This window comes from Eubalaena glacialis, chromosome 11 (genome assembly GCF_028564815.1).
Source record: "Eubalaena glacialis isolate mEubGla1 chromosome 11, mEubGla1.1.hap2.+ XY, whole genome shotgun sequence".
NCBI classification, from domain to species: Eukaryota; Metazoa; Chordata; class Mammalia; order Artiodactyla; family Balaenidae; genus Eubalaena; species Eubalaena glacialis.
Genome location: NC_083726.1, coordinates 65,726,556 through 65,749,329, shown reverse-complemented (window position 1 = coordinate 65,749,329; position 22,774 = coordinate 65,726,556). Strand labels below are relative to the sequence as shown.

General features: G+C 40.6%; 1 protein-coding gene, 1 long non-coding RNA gene and 1 pseudogene across 2 annotated transcripts in view; 1 reads left to right on the top strand and 2 right to left on the bottom strand.

Annotated features, from left to right (window-relative positions):
• LOC133101277 (uncharacterized) overlaps positions 1 to 22,774 on the top strand; it is a 78,472-nt gene that overhangs the window by 35,947 nt on the left and 19,751 nt on the right. Inside the window, exon 2 of the long non-coding RNA XR_009702610.1 lies at positions 14,093 to 14,170. This is a non-coding gene — a long non-coding RNA (uncharacterized LOC133101277). The remainder of the gene's footprint in view (positions 1 to 14,092; positions 14,171 to 22,774) is intronic.
• On the bottom strand, positions 212 to 1,688 carry LOC133101274 (kelch-like protein 8; annotated as a pseudogene).
• On the bottom strand, positions 18,136 to 22,379 carry TUBA1A (tubulin alpha 1a). The gene is made up of 4 exons (XM_061205943.1): positions 22,263 to 22,379; positions 19,973 to 20,195; positions 19,682 to 19,830; positions 18,136 to 19,323 (listed from the first exon to the last, which is right to left on the bottom strand). Exons 1-4 carry the CDS (start codon positions 22,263 to 22,265, stop codon positions 18,343 to 18,345), a joined length of 1,356 nt encoding a protein of 451 aa, XP_061061926.1. The 5' UTR covers positions 22,266 to 22,379; the 3' UTR covers positions 18,136 to 18,342.

Sequence of the window (22,774 nt, the reverse complement as noted above, 5' to 3'; positions counted from 1 at the left end):
ACTTCATTATTTGTTCAAGTGGGAAGTATCAACTTTATTACTAGTAGTTTCAGCTACCATTTCAAAAGTTGCACGTAGTCACAATACAACAGTTTACATTTAAATGAGACTCTAGTAGTAGTTAAAAATGTTCAAAGGTGGCCATTACAAAATCCTGGTAGTCTTTCTTGCCTATCAGATATGATTAAATTGTTGGTGGCTAGAATTCAAGTCACATACAGTCAACCACATTATTGGATCCATGACCTACATCTCGAATTTGCCTAGTTAGGAACACACAGCTACACCTGCTCCAGCTCTGCAGTGAGACACAGATCCAACAAGCTCCCACCTGTTCAGCACTGGATCAAATGCATCTACTGTATTTAAGTATGCATTGCCATTATGACCACCAACTGCAAAGATTTTGCCCATCACTGTTGTGATCCCCACTCCACCCCCGGGAGTGGTAAGGGCTGCTACATAATCCCACTTGTTGCTTCGAGGATCATACCGCTCAACTGAACTCAGAGGAGAATTATCATCAAAACCACCAACAACATGTAAGCAAACATGGAGCTCACTAACTCCATTGCCTGCTCTTCGCTGACCCATCTCTTTAACTTCTATCCATTTATCGAGATGTGGATCACACCTCTCCAAACTAGATAGAGAAGCTACTCCATCCTTGCCACCTACTGCATAAACATGGTTCACAAGAGTCACAGAGTCAACTGCTCCACGGGGAGTATTCACTGGTGCCACTGTACTCCACTGATCAGATTCTATGTCATATCTCTCAACATCGTTGAAGCAAGTGTTGTCATCTAACCTTCCAATTGCATAAATTGGGCCTCCCAAGGAGGCCAAGGCAATTCCTCACCTCTTTGTGTTCACTGATGCCTTCATCATCCATTTAATAGTGAGACAATCAAACATCTCCATACTACCTAAATGTTAATTTCTATCATGTCCACCCACTGCATACCTTTACCTTCCACTGAGATTACACCCACATGTCGCCTTTGACTGTTCATTTCTGGTCCAAAGAACCAACTGTTTTTGTTGATAGAATAGCATTCGATACAGCGAAAGGGGTCACCTGATCCACCTCGACCACCTACACAAAATAGCACACCAGCAGTATGTTTCCTTGGGGTAGTCCAAAAGGAGTATTCAAAGTCAGGTACTGCCCTGCTACTCAAGTGAAGGTGGTAATTTCTTGCTTCATCCAATAAATCTCTACATTTTAGGTTTTGTTTGACAATCTGTTCTTTTGCCACAGCACGCATAAGAAAATCAACTGGCAACAGCGGCAAACGAACAAAGTCCTCATGCTCCACCACTTCAGGAAAATGCTCACAGGCATACTGATCCGCCATGTCTAGTAAGTCTATACGATTGTGACTTTCTGCAAAGGCTCTTACTGCCAAACAAGTGGAGGGATGAAAATGTAACTTCATGTATTCACAACAAGCTCTAGCCACCAGTTCAACCTTCAATGTGATATCACAGAGTTCTCCATTTTCATAAAACTGAAGAAGAGAACCATGAAAATCTTTCCAAGCTTCATTTGCTTCAAAGATAAAGGAGTCTTCTCCATCACCATCACCAGGTGAAGATCTGTTCTTTATTTGCTGGTGCTGTTGCCTTTTCCCCTTTGTGAAGCGATTCCTAGCTTGTTTTGCATTCATAGATTCTGAAGCCATTTGTAACACTCTTCTTTTAATACAGCTCTCTTCTCAAACATCCTATTTATTCTTTTGTAAAGGATGGGGAAAAGGCAGAACGTAGATGCAGTTCACTAAACTTCAGACATTTTCCAAAACCTACTTAACTGCCATTGTCCAGTTAGCTCAGTCCTTGGCTCGTCCCTCCGCTCGGTTCCTCCTGGCCTCGCCAAGGCTGCAGCCGCGCTACCAGGTTCCCACAGCCCTGAGCGGCGCCGTACCAGCCCCACGCGAGCACCCGACGGACGCGTGCTCTTTTGCGCCTTTGTATATTTTTATATCCAGCAATCTATAGTATTTTTTAAAGTATTGCCATCTGTTTTTCTCTTTTCTCTTCTGGAACTGCCATTATTTGCGTATTAGGTCTCCTGGATCTATCCTCTAAGTCTTGTATTTTCCATCATGATTTCTGTTTGTATTTCTGTTTGTATTTAAGCTCTTTGCTTTGAGATAGTCCTTCTGCTTAATCAGATCTGGACAGTAAACATTCTCTCCTTTAATTCATCTGCAAATTGTTTTCCTGGAAGATCATAGCTTTTCATTCCATAAATTCTTTATTTTTACCTGTTCTCATATATCCTTAAATATCAGCTCAGTAATCTTTAGGATTTATCTTCTTATTTACCCTTTTTATTGCTAAATTTCTTCTTGCATATCTGTGCTTCCATTTAGGATTAGTTTCCTTTTATTCGGAGAATTCCCTTTAGTATTCCTTTAATTCAGGTCTGCCAGTGGCAAGTTCTCTCAGTTTTTGTCTGAAAATGTATTTAATTTGTCTTCTTCTTTTTTTTTTTTTGTCTTTATTTTTGAAGGACTTTTTTTATTGAGTATAGAATTCTAGCTTGGCAGTTATTATCTTGCAACACTTTGAATGTGTCGTTCCATTATCTTTTGCTTTCATCACTTTGTTGAGAAGCCAACTGTTAGCCTTACTGTTGTTCCTTTGCACAGCTTGCAGGATCTTAGTTCCCCAAACAGGGATTGAACCCAGGTGCCCTGCAGTGGAAGCAAGGAGTCCTAACCGCTGGGCCACCAGGGAATTCCCGTTCTTTTTCTTTTTTATCTCTGTGAGCTTCAGTCTAGATGATTTTTCTGACCTGTCTTCTAGTTCACTAATTATCTTCTTATTTGTGTGCAGTGTGCTGTTAAGCCCTGTTGAGTTCTTAAATGTGATTATTTTTCAGTTCTAGAATTTCCATTTCATATTTCATACAGTTTCCTCTACGAAATTTCTCCATCTTGTCATTTAATTTCTCAGACCTATTCATTATGGTTATTTTAAAGTTCAAGTCTGATAATTCCAGTATCTGGCTCTTCTGTGGATCTGTTTCTCTTCTCTGATATCTCTTCAGTTTTTGTCATTTGATCTTGTCTGGAATACTAGTAATTTTTTGTTTAATACTGAAAATGGTTTATGAAAAATTAAAGAGATAATTTGAAGCCCTGAATGGTGTAGTCTTCTTCTTGCAAGGGTTTGTTTTTGCTTCTGACGGTCAGTTAGGGTAAGCTTAGACTATCTTAATCAAGCCAGGGATTTTGTAATGAGAAGTTGAGCTTTAGTATTTATAGGAGCTGGTCTCTCCTTAGGTGTAGGCCTTTGAGGGTTTCAACTAAAAGTAAGGGGTGCTTGCCAGTGTTCCTCTATCTTGTTAGGTCCTGAACCTCCAGTTTTTTTCCCCCCACAAGCTCTGTAAGACTACAGGAAGACCAGTTTAGTTTTTCAGCCATTTAGCTACTGCTTTTTGCTCAGCTTCTCAAACTGTCATTACTACTTTTGAATCAGTAATGCCTTAAGGGGAAAAGAGGCACTGAACGTCAGGCTTATCTCTTAGAACTTCTTTTCTGTCTGAGATTTTAGCCCCTCAAGTCCTTGCTGCCTTGGTACCTCTCTGATATCTACAAATAGATTTTTTAATTTTAAATTTTGTTCATATTTTCCAGTTGTTTTTTTGCTGTAGGCTTGGTCTGCAAGAAACTCCACCGTTACTGAGAGCAGAACTCCCTACAGAATAACTTTAAAAATAAGACAATGGAAGCAAAGCAGTGATACTCAGAGCCTACCTTAAGTTATTTGCCTTTATGTAAATATTGTGTCAGTGTCAGCAAAGATGATTTTCTATTTACCTTTGAGACGCCTTGACTTTCAAGGGCATCAAGTGAATTTTTCTTTAAAAATCTCTCCTTTTGTTGGTCTTATTTCTGCTATATCTGTTTTCTTTATTCTCTCCCCCACTACTTCCTTCATAATTCTGAGAGTCTTCTAATTTGACTTAGACAAGATGTGTCTAAATTGTCCCATTAAATTGTCTCTGCAGGTGATAAAATTATGGCTCACTCTCTCCCTTTAGCTCTAGAGAAGAAGGCAATCATCAATGAAACTGAGTGAAAACATTCCTTAGCTTGATTTCCCAATACTAAATCTCAAGTAATCTTTTTAGTTTTTATATAGTTGTAATAATAGCTTGATAGTGTATCTTTGTAACAAATTTTCATGTGACTAACAAGCCTACAACAATTTCCTATTCTCTAGAAGTGTCTAAAAATAATAAAATGTATTACATGATCTTGCCCCATCTAGCCAAGGCTAACAGACCCACAGGAGAAATTCTAACCCAAACTGGGCCAGTCAGATCATCACTGCCAGAAATTTGATATTTGTGACAATTAAATATAGGGATAGAGTTTTTAGATCTGAGTAATATGATACACAGCCTCTAAGATGGGGCCTCCATTGTACCCCTTCTTCTAGTATTCATGTCCTGTGTTCTCCCCTTGACAGTAGGCTGGGCCCAGTGAGTCACTTCTAACAGACTACAGCAAAAGTAATAACATGTTGTTTCTGAGGTTAGGTTGGAAAAAGACTGTGGGTTCTGTTTTGAGGGCTCTCTTTTTCTCTCTTGCTCACTTGCTCTGAGGGAAGCCAATTGCCAGGTTGTGCTGCCCTTTGAAGAGGCCCATGTGTCAAGGAACTGCATGCAGGAGGTCTCCAGCTAACAGGCAGCAAGGAACTGAGGCCCTCGATTGAACAGCTGTCCAGATACTAAATTCTGCCAACAACCATGGGAGTGAGCTTGGAATAGAATTCTCCCTCAGTTGAGTCTTCAGATTAGACTGCAGCCCTGGCCAACAGCATGACTGAAACCTCATGAGAGATCTTTTCTAGTAGAAGCCATCTTGGCTGCACCCATATTCCTGACCCTCACTTCATCTCTTCAACTGCTTGCTGCTCTAATCTTTCCATTACGGCATTACAACTGATCAGCTTCCTTGGTTCTCACCATGTTTTCTTGTGTTTCCTTCATCAAGGGTTTCCCCATGAGTTCCAGTATGTAACTCATTTGGTATGCTTTCTTGTATATTGTCACTGGGCTGGGTCATTCCTTCTGTGATATGCTGCAGCAAGGATTTCTATGAATGCCACCCAGAATCCTGGGTTTGTCCTTCCTCTGTAGGTCAGACCTTGGATATCTTGGCCTTCAACATCCTGGACACTTAAAGGAACATTTAGCTGTTGTTTCCCTAAATAATGCCTAACATGGGAGCCAATCTGCCTAGCAGGCCTTGCCTGGGTCCCTGATATATTCTCTTTGAACTATCTGGGTACCTCACCTGATCTCTTCAAGCTCCTTTTTCCAGGGTTAGCTTCTCTTTGCCATACTATCTTGGACCCTTCTGATTCATTATGCCTGTTACTCGATAGGAACTAGTTGTCTACAGTATTATCATTATCCTTCCAACCCTCTTCTCTACCCCACCCCACTTATCAGATGGAAGCCATGCCCTATGTCTCAGTCATTTTTTATCCAGACTCTACCCAGGTAGATTGTAGCTCAGGTTCAAATCACACTCACTTCCCACCATGGGTGCACTATTTATGATTACAGTTGAATACATTCAGCTGGTTTATGTATGCAACTATATTTTTACGACATTTTATGGTGTAAAACTTTGGGTTTGTTTTTGTTCATTCCTCTGCATATAATTTTTGTGTGTATACTTTCACATGTTCATATGTATATTTTTTTGTGAAGAGTTTTGAAGAACCTTCAAGCACTACCTAAACTTGCTTCAGAGTAGAGGAGGGATGGTCCAGTAAGTTTTCTCATTTTTCACCTTAGGTTGTCAGTTGCATTAGATTGCTAAAGCATATGACCTTTCATTCAATTGCCAAATTCAGTAGCTATAGTCTACTTACATAGGGCAAAAGATTATAATCTTAAGCACATTACTGCTAATATCTATCAAAAACACTGAAAAAAAAGAATAATTAGGGGCTTCCCTGGTGGTGCAGTGGTTGAGAATCCGCCTGCCAATGCAGGGGACACGGGTTCGAGCCCTGGTCTGGGAAGATCCCACATGCCACGGAGCAACTAAGCGCATGCACCACAACTACTGAGCCTGTGCTCTAGAGCCCACAAGTCACAACTACTGAGCCCACATGCCACAACTACTGAAGCCCGTGAGCCTACAGCCCGTGCTCCGCAACAAGAGAAGCCACCGCGATGAGAAGCCCGTGCACCGCAACGAAGAGTAGGCCCCGCTTGCTGCAACTAAAGAAAGCCTGTGTGCAGCAACGAAGACCCAACACAGCCAAAAAGAAATTTTAAAAAACAAACAAACAAAAACAAACTGTATATTTTCTCTCCAGATGTGTGGGTAAGCCCTGTATCAGATATCTATTGCTGTGTAACAAACTACCCCAAAACTTATTGACTTAAAACAACAATTATTATTTTTTATGATTATGTGGGTTATGGACAGTTCTGTTCCCTGTGGTGTCATCTGGCTAACTCATGTAATTGCATTCAGCTGGGATTTCAGCTGGTGCTGGAATACCTGGGACAGTCACATTCCCATGTTTGGGGTCTTTGTGCTCGCTGTTGGATGGGGTGTCCTGGTTTTTTTCCATATGACCTCTCTGAATGAAAATAAGCTGCCAGACTTCTTAAGGGCTTGACCTAGATCTGGTGTAGCTCCTCTTCTGTCACATCCTATTAGTCAAAGCAGTCGTAAGGCCAACTGAGTTTTAAGGAGAGAGGAATAGACTCCACCTCTTTTTTTTTTTTTTTTAATTTTTATTTATTTTTGGCTGTGTTGGGTCTTCGTTTCTGTGCGAGGGCTTTCTCTAGTTGCGGCAAGTGGGGGCCACTCTTCATCGCGGTGCGCGGGCCTCTCACTATCGCGGCCTCTCTTGTTGCAGAGCACAGGCTCCAGACGTGCAGACTCAGTAGTTGTGGCTCACGGGCCTAGTTGCTCCACGGCATGTGGGATCTTCCCAGACCAGGGCTTGAACCCGTGTCCCCTGCACTGGCAGGCAGATTCTCAAGCACTGCGCCACCAGGGAAGCCCCTAGACTCCACCTCTTGATGGGAGACATAGCATGTACCTACAGGGATGAGAGAAATAGTTAGTGGCTATCTTTGGCGACGGTCTACCGTGAGTGTATTCACACAGAATTTTGCATACAACATCAGGGAGTTCACCAACCCATGAGAATCCTTTATGAAGTACCTATGTTTTGTTTGTTTGTTTGTTTTTAAAATATTTATTTATTTATTTGGCTGCGATGGGTCTTAGTTGTGACACACGGGATCTTCACTGCCGCGTGCAGAATCTTTAGTTGCGGCATGCGAACTCTTAGTTGAGGCATGTGGGATCTAGTTCCTTGACCAGGGATTGAACCCAGGCCCCCTGCATTGGGAGCACGGAGTCTTAGCCACAGGACCATCAGGCAAGTCCCTAAAGTATCTATGTTTTCCAGAGTCCTAGGTTAAGAATCTCAGCTTTAAAATATAAACCAAGTATAGTGTATCCCAGAAATGCAAGGTTGGTTTCATATTCAAAAGGCAATGAACCCAGTTCACCATATTAGTAGGATAAAGGAAAAAAACCCATGTGATCATTTCAGAAAAATTTTTTGACAAAATCCAATATCCACTTATAAAAAAAAATTCTCAGCAAATTAGGAATAGAAAGAAACTTTAACCTGATAAAGAGCATATATGAAAAACTGACAGCTAACTTCATGCCTAATGGTGAAATAGTAAACATTCTCTAAGATTGGAAACAAGACGAGGATATCTGCTCTCACTACCTGTAGTCATTGAGAATGACTTCCTGCTTTAGATACTCTAAGTTCTATCTCTGAATTAAGCTAGGTCATCAAAGGCCTACTTACCTGGACTGCAAGATATAGGCTTCTGGTGGAATCACATTTTTTTTTCTGGAATGTACTCTAGTGTGATGTACAGTCTATATTGAAAAATACATAATATGACTCATATGGGGTATTTTTTCTTCTTAGATTCTACTTTATTTGGCAAAACTCGGAAACTAATAGCCAATTCACATCCCCCTACCTCCTCTTTGAAGAAGGCAGTTCTCCAGAGACAAAAATTCTGTGGCTTGGGGATCATCCACCATCTCCAGGCTTTAGACTCAGGCAGCTGATGGCCTCGTGGTCAGGCCTCCAGACCCAAAGCTCTCAGAGACAATAGAAGAAAGTAAAAGGAAACTCTCATTTCAAAGACAGTGAAGCCTTCCCATTCCTCCTTCCCCCTGCCCACAACCTCCCACACTCCCAACCTAAATAAAAAGATAGTAGAGGACAATGTATGAGTGTGAGAGATACTCACACACAAACCTGCCTTTTAGCTAAAAAGCTGCAAAATCCCTCCCTGGAAGGAGGACAATTAGAAACACCAATCAAGGTTTGGTGGCACAAGGTGATAGTTGGAAACATGTGAGACTGGTAAAAATCTAGGGAGAAAATATTTCACCTTCAGCCCATTCTCAGGACTCTAGTGAACTTACATTAAAAATAATATAAGACTCCAAAACATTGCTGGTGGGAGTGAAAATTCACATCATCAGATAGAATCTGGTAGCACATTAGAAGAATGAGTAATCACCATGACCAAGTTTTTTGTATTGGAAATGCAGTGATGACTCAGCATTAGAAAAGCTTTTAGAATAATTCATTATAATGTGCTGAAGGAGAAAAATCATGTCAGCCTCCAAACATTACTGGAAACACATTTAATAAAATTCAATATCCATTCTGATAAAAATTCTTAACATTATATAAATAAGATAGAAATTCTTACATTGAGATATATCCTTTCCATACATTTGATTAAAAAAATTACAAAACATATGTTGTCTCAAGGCCAAGAGTTACATTCCAATTAAAGATAGAGAAAAGGATAGGATGAGCACCATACTTTTTAATATGAAGAAATTGTTACATACAAGATAATTATAAAATTTATATAATGGTCTCAAAATATTCTTTTTGCTGTCAATTTTTTACATTTTGATTTTCTCAAGATTATTATAACCTCATAGATTAAATAGCAAGATAAATGTGGTTTTTATTTTATTTATTTATTTATTTATTAAAATTAATTAATTAATTTATTTATTTATGGCTGTGTTGGGTCTTCGTTTCATGAGCGAGGGCTTTCTCTAGTCGCGGCAAGCGGGGGCCACTCTTCATCGCGGTGCGCGGGCCTCTCACTGTCGCGGCCTCTCTTGTTGCGGGGCACAGGCTCCAGACGCGCAGGCTCAGTAATTGTGGCTCACGGGCCCAGTTGCTCCGTGGCATGTGGAATCTTCCCAGACCAGGGCTCGAACCCGTGTCCCCTGCATTGGCAGGCAGATTCTCAACCACTGCGCCACCAGGGAAGCCCAAATGTGGTTTTTAAAAAATATTTATTTATCTATTTGGTGGCACTGCGTCAGGGGGGCTCCTTAGTTGTGGCATGCGAACTCTTAGTTGAGGCGTGCATGTTGGATCTAGTTCCCTGACCAGGGATCGAACCTGAGCCCCCTGCATTGGGAGCTCAGAGTCTTAACCACTGCACCATCAGGGAAGTCCCAAGATAAATGTGTTTTTTTTTTTTTTTAAATAAATTTATTTATTTATTTATTTATTTTTGACTGTGTTGGGTCTTTGCTGCCGCACCAAGGCTTTCTCCAGTTGCAGTGAGCGGGGGCTACTCTTTGCCGTGGTGCGCAGGCTTCTCATTGCAGTGGCTTCTCTTGCTGTGGAGCACAGGGTCTAGGTGTGTGGGCTTCAGTAGCTGTGGCATGCGGGCTCAGTAGTTGTGGCTCATGGGCTCTAGAGTGCAGGCTCAGTAGTTGTGGCACACAAGCTTAGTTGCTCCACGGCATGTGGGAATCTTCCCTGACTAGGGCTTGAACCCGTATCCCTTGCAATGGCAGGCGGATTCTTAACCACTGCGCCACCAGGGAAGTCCCAATAAATGTGTTTTAATACTAACAACCCAATTTAAAAGTGAGCAAAGGACTTGAATAGACATTTCTCCAAAGAAGATATCCAAATGGCCAATAAGTACATTAAGAGATACTAAACATCAGTAATCATTTGGGAAATGCAAATCAAAACCACAATGAGATACAACCTAACACCCACTAGAATGGCTACTGTAAAAAAAAAAAAAAGAAGAAAAACAAGAGGAGTTCTCTGGTTGTCTAGTGGTTAGGATTCCAACTTTCACTGCTGTGGCCCAGGTTCAATCCCTGATCGGGGAACTGAGATTCTGCAAGCCGTGCAATGCAACCAAAAAAAAAAAAGAAAGAAAAGGAAAGAAAAACAAAACAGAAAATAACAAGTGTTAGCAAGGATATATATAGAAAATGGAACTTTTATACACTGTTGGTAGGAATGTAAAATGGTTTAGTCTACATGGAAAATAGTGTGGCAATTCCTCAAAAAAAATTAAACATAGAATTACCATATATTATGATCCAGCAAATCCACTTCTGGGTATAAAACTCAAAAAATTGAAGGCAGGGTCTGGAAGAGATATTATATACCCATGTTCATGACCGCATTATTCACAATAGCCAAAATGTGGAAGCAACCCTAATGTCCATCAATGGATGAATGGATAAACAAAATGTAGTATATACATATAATGGAATATTATTCAGCCTTAAAAAGGAAGGAAATTTTGAAAAGGAAAGAAATGTTGACTATATTATAACATGGACAAACCATGAGGTTGTTATGCTAAGTGAAATAAGCTATTCACAAAAAGACAAATATTGTCTGATTCTATCATTTGAGGTACTTAGAATAGACACATTAAGAGACAGAAAGTGGAATAAATGGTGTTACTGAGTCTAAGCTTGTACTGCTTGCCATACCACAGGCCAATATATCAAGAGACACTTTGGCGCAAGGAATAGCAACTTTATTCAGAAAGCCAGCAGACTGAGAAGATGGTGGACGAGTGTCCCAAAGAACCACTTTCCCCGAGTTAGAATTCAAGCTTCTTTTATACTAAAAGGGGAGGGGGGGTGGTTGGTTGCTGCAAACTTCTTGGTGCCAGAATCCTTTGTTGTTGCAACTGTCCACCTAGGTCTGGTCAGAATTTTCCTATAAACCTCTGACAAGACAAATGTTATTCTCTGTTATGCAACTTTTTAAGTTTTTAATTGAAGTATAGGTGATTTACAATGTTGTGTTAGTTTCTGGTGTACAGCAAGTAATTCAGTTATATGTATATATTCTTTTTCATATTCTTTTTCATTATGGTTTATTATGGGATACTGAATATAGTTCCCTGTGCTATATAGAGTAGGACCTTGTTGTTTATCTATTTTATATGTAATAGTTTGTATCTGCTAACCCCAAACTCCTAATTTATCACTACCCCACATCCTTTCCTCTTTGGTAACCATCAGTTTGTTTTCTATGTCTGTGAGTCTGTTTCTGTTTCATAAATAACTTCATTTGTATCATATTTTAGATTCCACATATAAGTGACATCATATGGTTTTTGTCTTTCTCTTTATTATTTTTTTTCACTGTTTTGTAAGACTGTTTTTATTTTTTATTTTTTTTATTTTTGGCCATGCCACGTGGTTTGTGGGATCTTAGTTCCCTGACCAGGGATCAAACGTGGGCCCTTGGCCGTGGAAGTGCAGAGTCCTAACCACTGGACGGTCAGGGAATTCCCCTGTCTTTCTCTTTCTGACTTACATCACTTGTATGATAATCTCTAGGTCCATCCATGTTGCTGCAAATGGCACTATTTCATTCTTTTTTTATGGCTGAGTAGTATTCCACTGTGTATATATACACCATATCTTCTTTATCCATTCATCTGTCGATGGACAGTTAGCTTGCTTCCATGCCTTGGCTATTGTAAATAGTGCGGCTATGAACATTGCAGTGCGTATGTCTTTTCGAATTAGAGTTTTCTCCAAATATATGCTCAGGAGTGGGATTGCTGGATTGTATGGCACCTCTATTTTCAGTTTTTTAAGGACCCTCCATACTGTTTTCCATAGTGACTGTACCAATTTACATTCCCACCAACAGTGTAGGAGGGTTCCCTACCAACAGTGTAGGAGGGTTCCCTTTTCCCAGCATTTGTTATTTGTAACCTTTTTAACGATGGCCATTCTGACTGGTGTGAGGTGGTACCTCATTGTAGTTTTGACTTGCATTTCTCTAATAATTAGTGATGTTGAGCATCTTTTCATGTGCCTATTGACCATCTGTATGTCTTCTTTGGAGAAATGTCTATTTAGGTCTTCTGCCCATTTTTTGATTGGATTGTTTTTGATTTTTGTTATTGAGCTGTATGAACTATTTGTATATTTTGTTCTGAAACTTTTTATCTCTATAGGAATAGAAAAGATTTATACCTTTGAAAGTAAGAACATTGAGAATGGGCTATCCTGTATATTTCAGGCTATAGGCAACATTCTTTTTTTTTTTTTTTTTGCCTGTGGGATCTTAGTTCTCTGACTAGCGATCGAACCCGTGCCCTTGGCAGTGAAAGTGCAGAGCCCTAACCACTGGACAGCCAGGGAATTCCCGCAACATTTTTTTTGTTTTGTTTTGGCTGCGTTGGGTCTTTGTTGCTGCACATGTGGCTTTTCTCTAGTTGCAGCGAGCGGGGGCTACTCTTCATAGCGGTGTGCAAGCTTCTCATTGGGTGGCTTCTCTTGTTGCAGAGCACGGGCTCTAGGCGTGCAGGCTTCAGTAGTTGTGGCTCGCGGGCTCTAGAGTGCAGGCTCAGTAGTTGTGGCACACAGGCTTAGTTGCTCCGCTGCATGCGGGATCTTCCCAGACCAGGGATCGAACCCGGGTCCCCTGCATTGGCAGGCGGATTCTTAACCACTGCGCCACCAGGGAAGCCCAACATTCTTTCTTTCTTTTTTAAATTAATTAATTAATTTATTTATTTCTGGCTGTGTTGGGTCTTCGCTGCTGTGCACAAGCTTTCTTTAGTTGTGGCGAGTGGGGGCCGCTCTTCGTTGCGGTGCGTGGGCCTCTCATTGTCGTGGCTTCTCGTCGTGGAGCACGGGCTCTAGGCACACAGGCTTCAGTAGTTGTGGCACGTGGGCTCAGTAGTTGTGGCTTGCGGGCTCCAGAGCTCAGGCTCAGCAGTTGTAGCGCACGGGCCCAGTTGCTCTGTGGCATGCGGGATCCTCCCAGGCCAGGGCTCGAACCCATGTCCCCTGCATTAGCAGGCAGACTTCCAACCACTGTGCCACCAGGGAAGCCCCCAACATTCTTAACTTACAGATAAAGTAATAGAATACAAAGGTTAAAGTAAAAGAAACAGATCCAATATGGAGTCAGATTTGTTCTTCTCTATTACAGTGGTTGCCAGAGGCTAGGGGAGAGTGGAGTGGGGAATTATTGTTCAATGGGTATAGAGTTTTAGTTTTTCAAGGTGAAAAGAATTTAGGAGATTGGTCGCACAACAATGTGAATGCACTTAACAGTACTGAACTGTACACTTAAATAATGGTTAAGATAGTAAATTTTATTCTATGTGTATTTTACCACAATTAAAAATAAAGTAAAATAGGGAATTCCCTGGTGGTTCAATCCTGGTTGGGGAACTAAGATCCCACAAGCTGTGTGGCAAAAAATAAAATTAAATTAAATTAAAATTAAAAAAATAAAAAATAAAGTAAAATAAATGATATATTAAAAAAGTGTTTTAAAGTTATTTAAATTCTAATCCTAAAAATATTTCCTTATAAATTTATAAAATTTATTTTAAATTTATTTGTAGCAGTGTATTTTATGTTGAAAGTAGTTTGTAATTGAGAAAATATAAAAGCCAGAAGTTTAAAATCTCATTCTTGAAGGTTTATAAACTGTTTAAAAATGCTGTGTCATCATCAATGTGCTCCTGCTTACGTTCTATTTAGTATCCATATATTTGTTCATTTTTTTCCTCAGTTTTTGTTGTTCTGTGTTTCATTTTTTTCATTTTGGATACTTTTTATTGTTACGTCTTCAATTCATTAATCTTTTCTTCTGTGGTCTAATCTACTGTTCATCCGTTTTTTTTTCTGGCCTCACTGTGTGGCATGCGGGATCTTAGTTCCCCGACTCCCTGACCAGGGATCAAACCTGTGCCCCCTGCAGTGGAAACATGGAGTCTTAACCATTGGACTGCCAGGTAAGTCCCCTGTTCATCCCATTTAGTATTTTTTTTTTAAACCTCAGATATATTTTTCATCTCTAGAATTTTGATTTGGATTGTTCCTCATATCTCTACTTTCTTGAACATATATCATATAATTATAATAACTTTTAAGGTTTTTGTTTACTAATAACATTAATGAATTATTTCATTTATTCTAATATGTAATAGTTTCAAAATAACATTATCAGTATTATTAATAACTATATGATTACTGAAAACAGCTTGGTTTTTTGGAGTTGCTTTTCTTCCTTAGGCTATATACTTACTATGGATATACAACCAAATTACTTTCTTTTTTTTTGGCTGTCCCCCCCGCAGCTTGTGGGATTTTAGGTCCCCGACCGGGGATCGAACCTGGGCCCTCGGCAGTGAGAGCACAGAGTCCCAACCACTGAACCGCCAGGGAATTCCCAAATTACTTTGTTTTTAAGTCACTTGAAATAATTTTCCAGTTTGTAATTAAGCCACCAACTTCATACTTGGTTAGATTCACTGGTTTCATTTTGCTTTTAATTATTAGATATTTTTTCCACCTTGATTTAATTCTTTTGTATGATACATAATACAGTCACATGTTTCTACAGTCAAATGATACAACAAATACATTCAAAGAAGTCTGGTTAGACCATATTCCCTTCCCCTACAGGTAATTTTTTAAAAAATTTTTGGTTTATGCTTCCATTGTTTATTTGTTTAATTGTAGTAAGATATGCAAACATAAAATTTACCATTTTAACCTTTTTAAAAAACTGAAGTATAGTTGATTTACAATATTATACAAGTTTCAGGTGTACAACATAGTGATTCAGTATTTTTATAGATTATACTTCATTTAAAGTTATTACAAAATATTGTAAATTAACTATACTTAAAAAATAAAAATTAAAGTTATTACAAAATAATGGCTATATTTCCCTGTGCTGTACAATATATCCCTGTTGCTTCCATTTTAACCCATTTTTTATTATTATTATCATCATTTTATTTATTTATTTAACATCTTTATTGGAGTATAATTGCTTTACATTGTTGTGTTAGTTTCTGCTGTATAACAAATTGAATCAGCTATACATATACATATATCCCCATATCCCCTCCCTCTTGCGTCTCCCTCCCACCCTCCCTGTCCCTCCCCTCTAGGTGGTCACAAAGCACCGAGCTGATCTCCCTGTGCTATGCGGCTGCTTCCCACTAGCTATCTATTTTACATTTGGTAGTATATATATGTCAATGCCACTCTCTCACTTCATCCCAGCTAATCCTTCCCCCTCCCCGTGTCCTCAAGTCCATTCTCTACGTGTGCGTCTTTATTCCTGTCCTGCCCCTAGGTTCAATTCAGTAGCATTAAGTACATTCACATCATTGTGCAACCATCACCACTATTCATCATTCCAAACAGATGAAACACTGTATCCAGTAAACAATAACTTCCCATTATATGCTTCCCCCCAGCCCCTGGGAACTCCTATTCTATTTTCTGTCTCTATGAATTTGACTATTCTAGTTACCTCATAAGTTGAATGAGACACTATTTGTCCTTTTGTGTCTGGCTTATGAATGATGTCCTCAAAGTTCATCCATGTTATAGCATGTGTCAAAATTTCCTTCTTTAAGGCTGAATAATATTCCATTGTATGTATATTACATTTTGTTTATTCATTCATTAATTGATGGACATTAGGGTTGCTTCCACCTTTTGGCTATTGTGAATAATGCTGCTATGAGCATGGGTGTACAAATATCTGAGTCCCTACTTTCAATTCTTTGGGGTATTTACCCAGAAATGGAATTTCTGGATCATATGGTCATTCTATTTAATGTTTTTAGTAATTTTTACATTCTTTTTTAAACTAAACAAAAGCCATTATGATCTCATGGATTTTAACAAATTTTGTATGGTTCAATACATTGCAGTCAGTATTGTTTTCAATACTTACGTTGTATCGTCAGTGAGAGCCCCTTCAACCTGACTCCTGTGTCCCTTTGATTTGACTTTAGTCTTTTATATCTTCCTTGCTTTCTGGAATGAGAAAATACTTGGGCTGAACTTGTATATTTCCTGCTCCAGGCTTGGAATTAGTCATTTCTCTAAAATGTCCTGCTTCCTTTCAGTGAGAAATGGTATTTAGCGACCACCATCTGAGTGCTGGGGATACTACTGTTACATTGGTTCTAGGCATTTTCAGTGGACAAAGCTATAAAATGTTTTTTTTTTCTTTCATAATAGAGAATGTATAACAAATTCATACTGATATTCACAATTGAGATTAGGATCATAGGGCTTTTATTTAACTTCTATGATTTTTATATTTGTATCTCTTTTATCCTACATTTTACTCATTCAACCAATAACCACTGTGCATCTACCATATCCCTTATATTTTGCTGTGTGCTGGGAATGTACATTAAAAACTGACATTTGATCTAGTTGCCAATTTTTTTTGGGGGCCGTGCCGTGCAGCATGTGGGATCTTGGTTCCCCAACCAGGGATTGAACCCATGCCCTCTGCAGTGGAAGCGTGGAGTCTTAACCACTGGACCACCAGGGAAGTCCCTCCACATTGTTTTTTATCTGAATGAGCAAGACCTTTTACTCTTGTGCATCAGATCTGTTTGCATTAGCTTTAATTAAAACTGAGCAATTCTGAATTGGCTTTCAAATTAGTTGATCTTTTTTTTTAAAAAAAATTTATTTATTTGGTTGCACCTGGTCTTAGTTGCGGCAGGTGGGCTCCTTAGTTGTGGTTCACCAGCTCCTTAGTTGTGGCATGTGAACTCTTAGTTGCAGCATGCATGTGGGAATCTAGTTCCCTGACCAGGGATCGAACCCAGGTTCCTGCATTGGGAGCGTGGAGTCTCATCCACTGCACCACCAGGCAAGTTCCTCAAATTAGCTGATCTTGGCTTATTTCTTCTTCATTATCTCCATTAACTTACATTAAACTCAGATTCCAGTACTACAATTCTATTACACCCCTTAGTTGGCAGTGCCAAGAAAAAAACAGATTAAATAGGCGGTTAATACCAAAAAAATCTTTTCATCACCACTGGGTATTATCCCAGAACAAGATAATGTGATGGCACAAAACAACTTGCTGTCCTTGGGTTCTTAGCCTTTTGGTCATTTGGACTGGCAGCTGAACTCTATTGCTGACAAAACCCCTTGGTCCAAAACTGTTTCATTCACTGTGTTGGTTGTTTATGCCTACTATTACATTGTTAGAGTTTTGTTCTTTGAAGTTATTGGCCCATATTAAAATAAGAATATCCTTGGAGAGTTAAAGTTCAGACATATAACTAACACATTAGAGTGAATAAGTGTATCAGGCTTTTCCAGTGTGATATTCAGCTGAAAATAAGTTTGGAGAGAAGAAAGTAAAGAACTAGGTCTAGCATAGTAGGAAATTGCTTGGAGAGAACAGACTACTTTTGAGAACCCAGGGCAGAGGAAGCATGATGGAACTAGACACTTGCCAAGGAGATGAGGGGCATGAAAATAAGCTTATAAGACCTGATGATGCATTTGGAATATTCACCATTTTATCTGTTAGTTGTATGAGACTCAGCAGTCAACCAGATTTTGGTTGTGCATTAGCAAATATCAATTCTCAAAGTACTAGCAATTTAAGTAACTATTATAATGGAGTCAAAACTTAAGAGTAGCATGGATGTTATCTAATGGTAATCTTTACCGCCTTTTTTTTTTAATCGATTTTTAAAATTGAAGTATGGTTGATTTACATCTAATATTAATCTTTAGATATGCATGTTATATTTTATACATAAGTTTTATAATATACTAAGACAATTTAAAATTAAAAAATAAATCATTGCATAGAATATGTATAAACCACAGTCAATAGTTATTCTTTCTTCTCAATCTACTGAATAGACGAAAATTTTCAGACACCCAAATAGAAAGCACAAGACTGAGCTCATTTAAGACAGGGAATACTTTATTCAAACCCACCAGAGAAATGGATAGCTTGGAACTATAACAAAGCATCGTGTTTTAAAGCATAGGTCAGTAATTGTACATGAGTATACACTGCTACATACAAATTAACTGATCAGACCACAACTTTTCAATGTTTAAAACAGAATAAGTTTCCCTGTAAAAGCAGCACCTTTGTGACATTTTAACTTTAGTATTCCTCTCCTTCTTCCTCTCCCTCTCCTTCAACAGAATCCACACCAACCTCCTCATAATCCTTCTCAAGGGCAGCCATGTCCTCACGGGCCTCAGAAAACTCTCCTTCCTCCATGCCCTCACCCACGTACCAGTGAACAAAGGCACGCTTGGCATACATCAGGTCAAACTTGTGGTCCAGGCGAGCCCAGGCCTCAGCGATGGCTGTGGTGTTGCTCAGCATGCACACAGCTCGCTGTACTTTGGCCAGGTCTCCACCAGGTACCACGGTGGGAGGCTGGTAATTAATGCCAACTTTGAAGCCAGTGGGGCACCAGTCCACAAACTGGATGGTACGCTTGGTCTTGATGGTGGCAATGGCAGCATTGACATCTTTGGGAACCACGTCACCACGGTACAACAGGCAGCAAGCCATGTATTTACCATGGCGAGGGTCGCATTTCACCATCTGGTTGGCTGGCTCAAAGCAAGCATTGGTGATCTCTGCTACAGAAAGCTGTTCATGGTAGGCTTTCTCAGCAGAGATGACAGGGGCATATGTGGCCAGAGGGAAGTGGATGCGAGGATAGGGCACCAGGTTGGTCTGGAATTCTGTCAGATCAACATTCAGGGCTCCATCAAATCGCAGGGAAGCGGTGATGGAGGACACAATTTGACCTATCAACCTATTCAGGTTAGTATATGTTGGGCGCTCAATATCGAGGTTTCTACGACAGATGTCATAGATGGCCTCATTGTCTACCATGAAGGCACAATCAGAGTGCTCCAGGGTGGTGTGGGTGGTGAGGATGGAGTTGTAGGGCTCAACTACAGCTGTGGAAACCTGAGGGGCTGGGTAAATGGAGAACTCCAGCTTGGACTTCTTGCCATAATCGACAGAGAGACGTTCCATCAGCAGGGAGGTGAACCCGGAACCAGTTCCCCCGCCAAAGCTGTGGAAAACCAAGAAGCCCTGAAGACCTGTGCACTGGTCAGCCTGTTAGAAAAGAGGAATAGAAAAAACATAGTTATTGCTCTTTGTGATACCATCATAGTAATCATAGTAAATATTTTCACTTTTCATATTAATTCCAAAGATTTAGATCATATTTTGACAAGAAACAGTTTTTTAAAAATTGTAGACCTTCCTTACTCAGCATTTCTTTATCAAAAATATCTTTATTAATATTTATAAAATGACATCAAATAGTTCATATTTTAATTGAACTTTAAAAAAAACTTTAAAGGAATAATTAACCTCACTATTACATTTCAATTCTGTGTGAAAAAAAGAGCATATTCCAAATATCTCCCTTAGGTTCATTAATTTACTTTATTCTTGAGAATAAACATACCAGTTTCCGAATTCGGTCCAAGACGAGGTCAATGATCTCCTTGCCAATGGTGTAGTGACCTCGGGCATAGTTATTGGCAGCATCTTCCTTGCCTGTGATGAGCTGCTCAGGGTGGAAGAGCTGGCGGTAGGTGCCAGTGCGAACTTCATCTGGAAAAGGAAAACGAAGCAGCCACCCATCACTAACAACCTGCACAAGTCTGCTCGACCCCAGGGCATCAATGGAGCCCCCAGGACACACCTCCTGTCCCAGACCCCTGGGATCTCATTGGGGTTACTGAGGTCAACTCACCAATGACCGTGGGTTCCAGGTCTACAAACACTGCCCTGGGCACATGCTTGCCAGCGCCTGTCTCACTGAAGAAGGTGTTGAAGGAGTCATCTCCTCCCCCAATAGTCTTGTCACTTGGCATCTGGCCATCGGGCTGGATGCCGTGTTCCAGGCAGTAGAGCTCCCAGCAGGCATTGCCGATCTGGACACCAGCCTGGCCAACGTGGATGGAGATGCACTCACGCTGTGGGAAGGAACAGAAAAAAACTGTAAAATTAGTTATATTAGCATTTTCAGTTTTCAGTAAATTTCTAAAACTAAGTAATGTAGAAGTATTCTTCAAATTTATTTGAGGTCATATCCATAACACAATAGAAACAGTTAAGGAAAACCACCTGCTGTGAATGCTGTAGATGCGTGTGGTCCGAATAATAATGTTGCACTGTTTAGCACATGGTGCAAGCCCATTGTTCCAACAGCCATGATTGAATAGAAGATTTCTCATATTTAAAAAATATTCAAAGCACAGAATTTGTAAAATGAAGTAAATTCAATCAGTAATTAACTGTAATCAATATTACTGCCTCCTTTCCCTTTAAATAAAGATGAGCATTTTTGCTAAATAGGACTTGGTATTCCAACATGGACATCTGTACTGCAGCTGAGGCTGGAAGCCACACCCTTTTGCAGTCTTTCTGCAGAATCCACCAGTACTAGCGGGTTAGAAGCTAAACAAGGAATGCCTCCTGCATTGCTGCATTGCTGCATTTGCTGTGCCTGGTGCCAGCCTGTACTGTCTGCTACATTATTTAACAGAACAAGCTCTATTTCCAGCAACTGCCTACATGATCTCATTGTGCTATTCTGCCAGTTTTCCTCCTCTGACCCAGCCTGGGACCATATGCCTACATTGAAATGAATTAATGAAGATGCACTAGAACAAAAGACAGCTGCACAAGAGTATGTCTTCTTTGTCTGCAGCATTTTCATTACTTAAAAAAAAAAAAAAAAAAAAAGTTTTCCCAGAATCTTCTCCACTGCATAAAACTGAAAAATTATTAGTATCTTTAAAACAACGGTTCCTAAATTACAAATAAATAGCACATGAGAAGCTACCAAACAAGGAATAAAAGCCCAGTGAAAGGATAATGAAATATTATTTAAAACAACAAAATAGTATTTTCATTGTGAGATTCTGTAACCATCACAGAATACAGAATATTCGTACTCATTACCTTCAACAGAGAGTGTCTTCTCTATGGCTTCTATGGCTACAGCTTCCTTTGTCTATCCGTTGTCTATTCACTGACAAATGGGGGCGGGGGGGGGGGAGGGAAGGGCGTTTCCCTGGATCCTCCGCAATACAGCACCCTGGCTCACAAAATCGGCTTTCTCTCTCGCTGAACGTGCGGCGAAGACGGACACAAACGAGTCAGTCAGGGCTGGGCGGCCCCAGACCAGACATTAAAGGGCTTGTCAAGTGAATTGTGATTTTGCTCCTCAAGAAAAAAAAATTTCATCTAAGTTTTAACAGTGAATGAAAAACCTTTTAACGCCTACGGTTCTGCAAAGATGAAAGGCTTATTAAAAGTCTTCTCCTGACAGAGGAGGCTTAGTGAGGGCGAACCCCGCCCTGTGGTTCCAAGGCCAGAGAAGCAGAAAACAAACAACTCCGCCCCTGCGCCGCCGTGACGCCGGCCGCCACGGGTTCCAACAGAAACTAACCATCTTCCCCGTTAATACATGGGTATCTTTCTAAAACGCCAACGAACTGGCGAGGGATCTTTTTATATTAACCCGAAGCTCCGCTTTGTCCCTTTCCTTCTCTCCCCCTCTTCTTCCCAGCAACACCCCCCGACCCCCGACTTTTTGGTCGACTCCTCCTCTCCCTGTCCCTGGGAAACAACGCGAGGAAGGGCTCTTCGAGTCACACGAATACCGTGCGCACACACAGGGGCCGAGCAGGCGACGCCAATTTCGCCTTCCCTGCCCCAGACCCTTTCATCACCGACAGATGAGCTGCTTGCTGCCACGAAGGGCTCGGATAACAAAAACTCCCCCCGCGCCGCCTTTGTTCTCCCCTCACTGTTCCGCTGCGCCCTGGACGCGGTTCTGGCTGGGCTCCTGCACCCCGCACTGCGGCGGCGGCCGGGCTCAAGGATTTGGGGCAAATCTCAACCTCGCAAATAAAGCGTAAAGCTCCACTGATCCAAACGAGTTGTAAAGGAAGAAGGGCTTAAGATTTTCCAAGTAGACCCTGGGAGGCTGACCCCACCCAACGGTCACAAAGAGCCGGAGAAAACATTCTTACCATAGTTGCTGTTTTGTGGCTGCCGAGCAGATGGCGGAGAGAAGGAGGAGAGGTTGTTGCTTCTTACAGCGCGACTCTTAGGCGGTCGATGTAAGAGAACCTGCGGCACATGGGCGGATGCGGCTCCCTATATACAACTCGGTCACCATGGGGATGGGCTGGGGCCTTTTCCTGTTGGTCCAGACCGCTCAATCTGCCCGGAGAAGCCACGACAGAAGAGTGGTGATTGGTGCAAGCGACATGGGATGAGGTAATCTCTCACCCACCCCTTTTTCCCTAGCATCCATAGACTGTTTGCATCCCTCAGACAAAGAGACCGTGCAAAAACAGTCAGCCGAACATCCATTATGGGGTGGGGTTGGGAAGGGGTGAGGGGAGGGAAGAAAGAGAACTGGAGTTGGATGATTTTATATTGTTTAAACCTCAAACTACAGTTAAAATTACCAATGTAAGAGTTTTTTTCCCCAACGTGTAATCGCAGAATTTGCGATGAGATATTTAATGGAAAATTA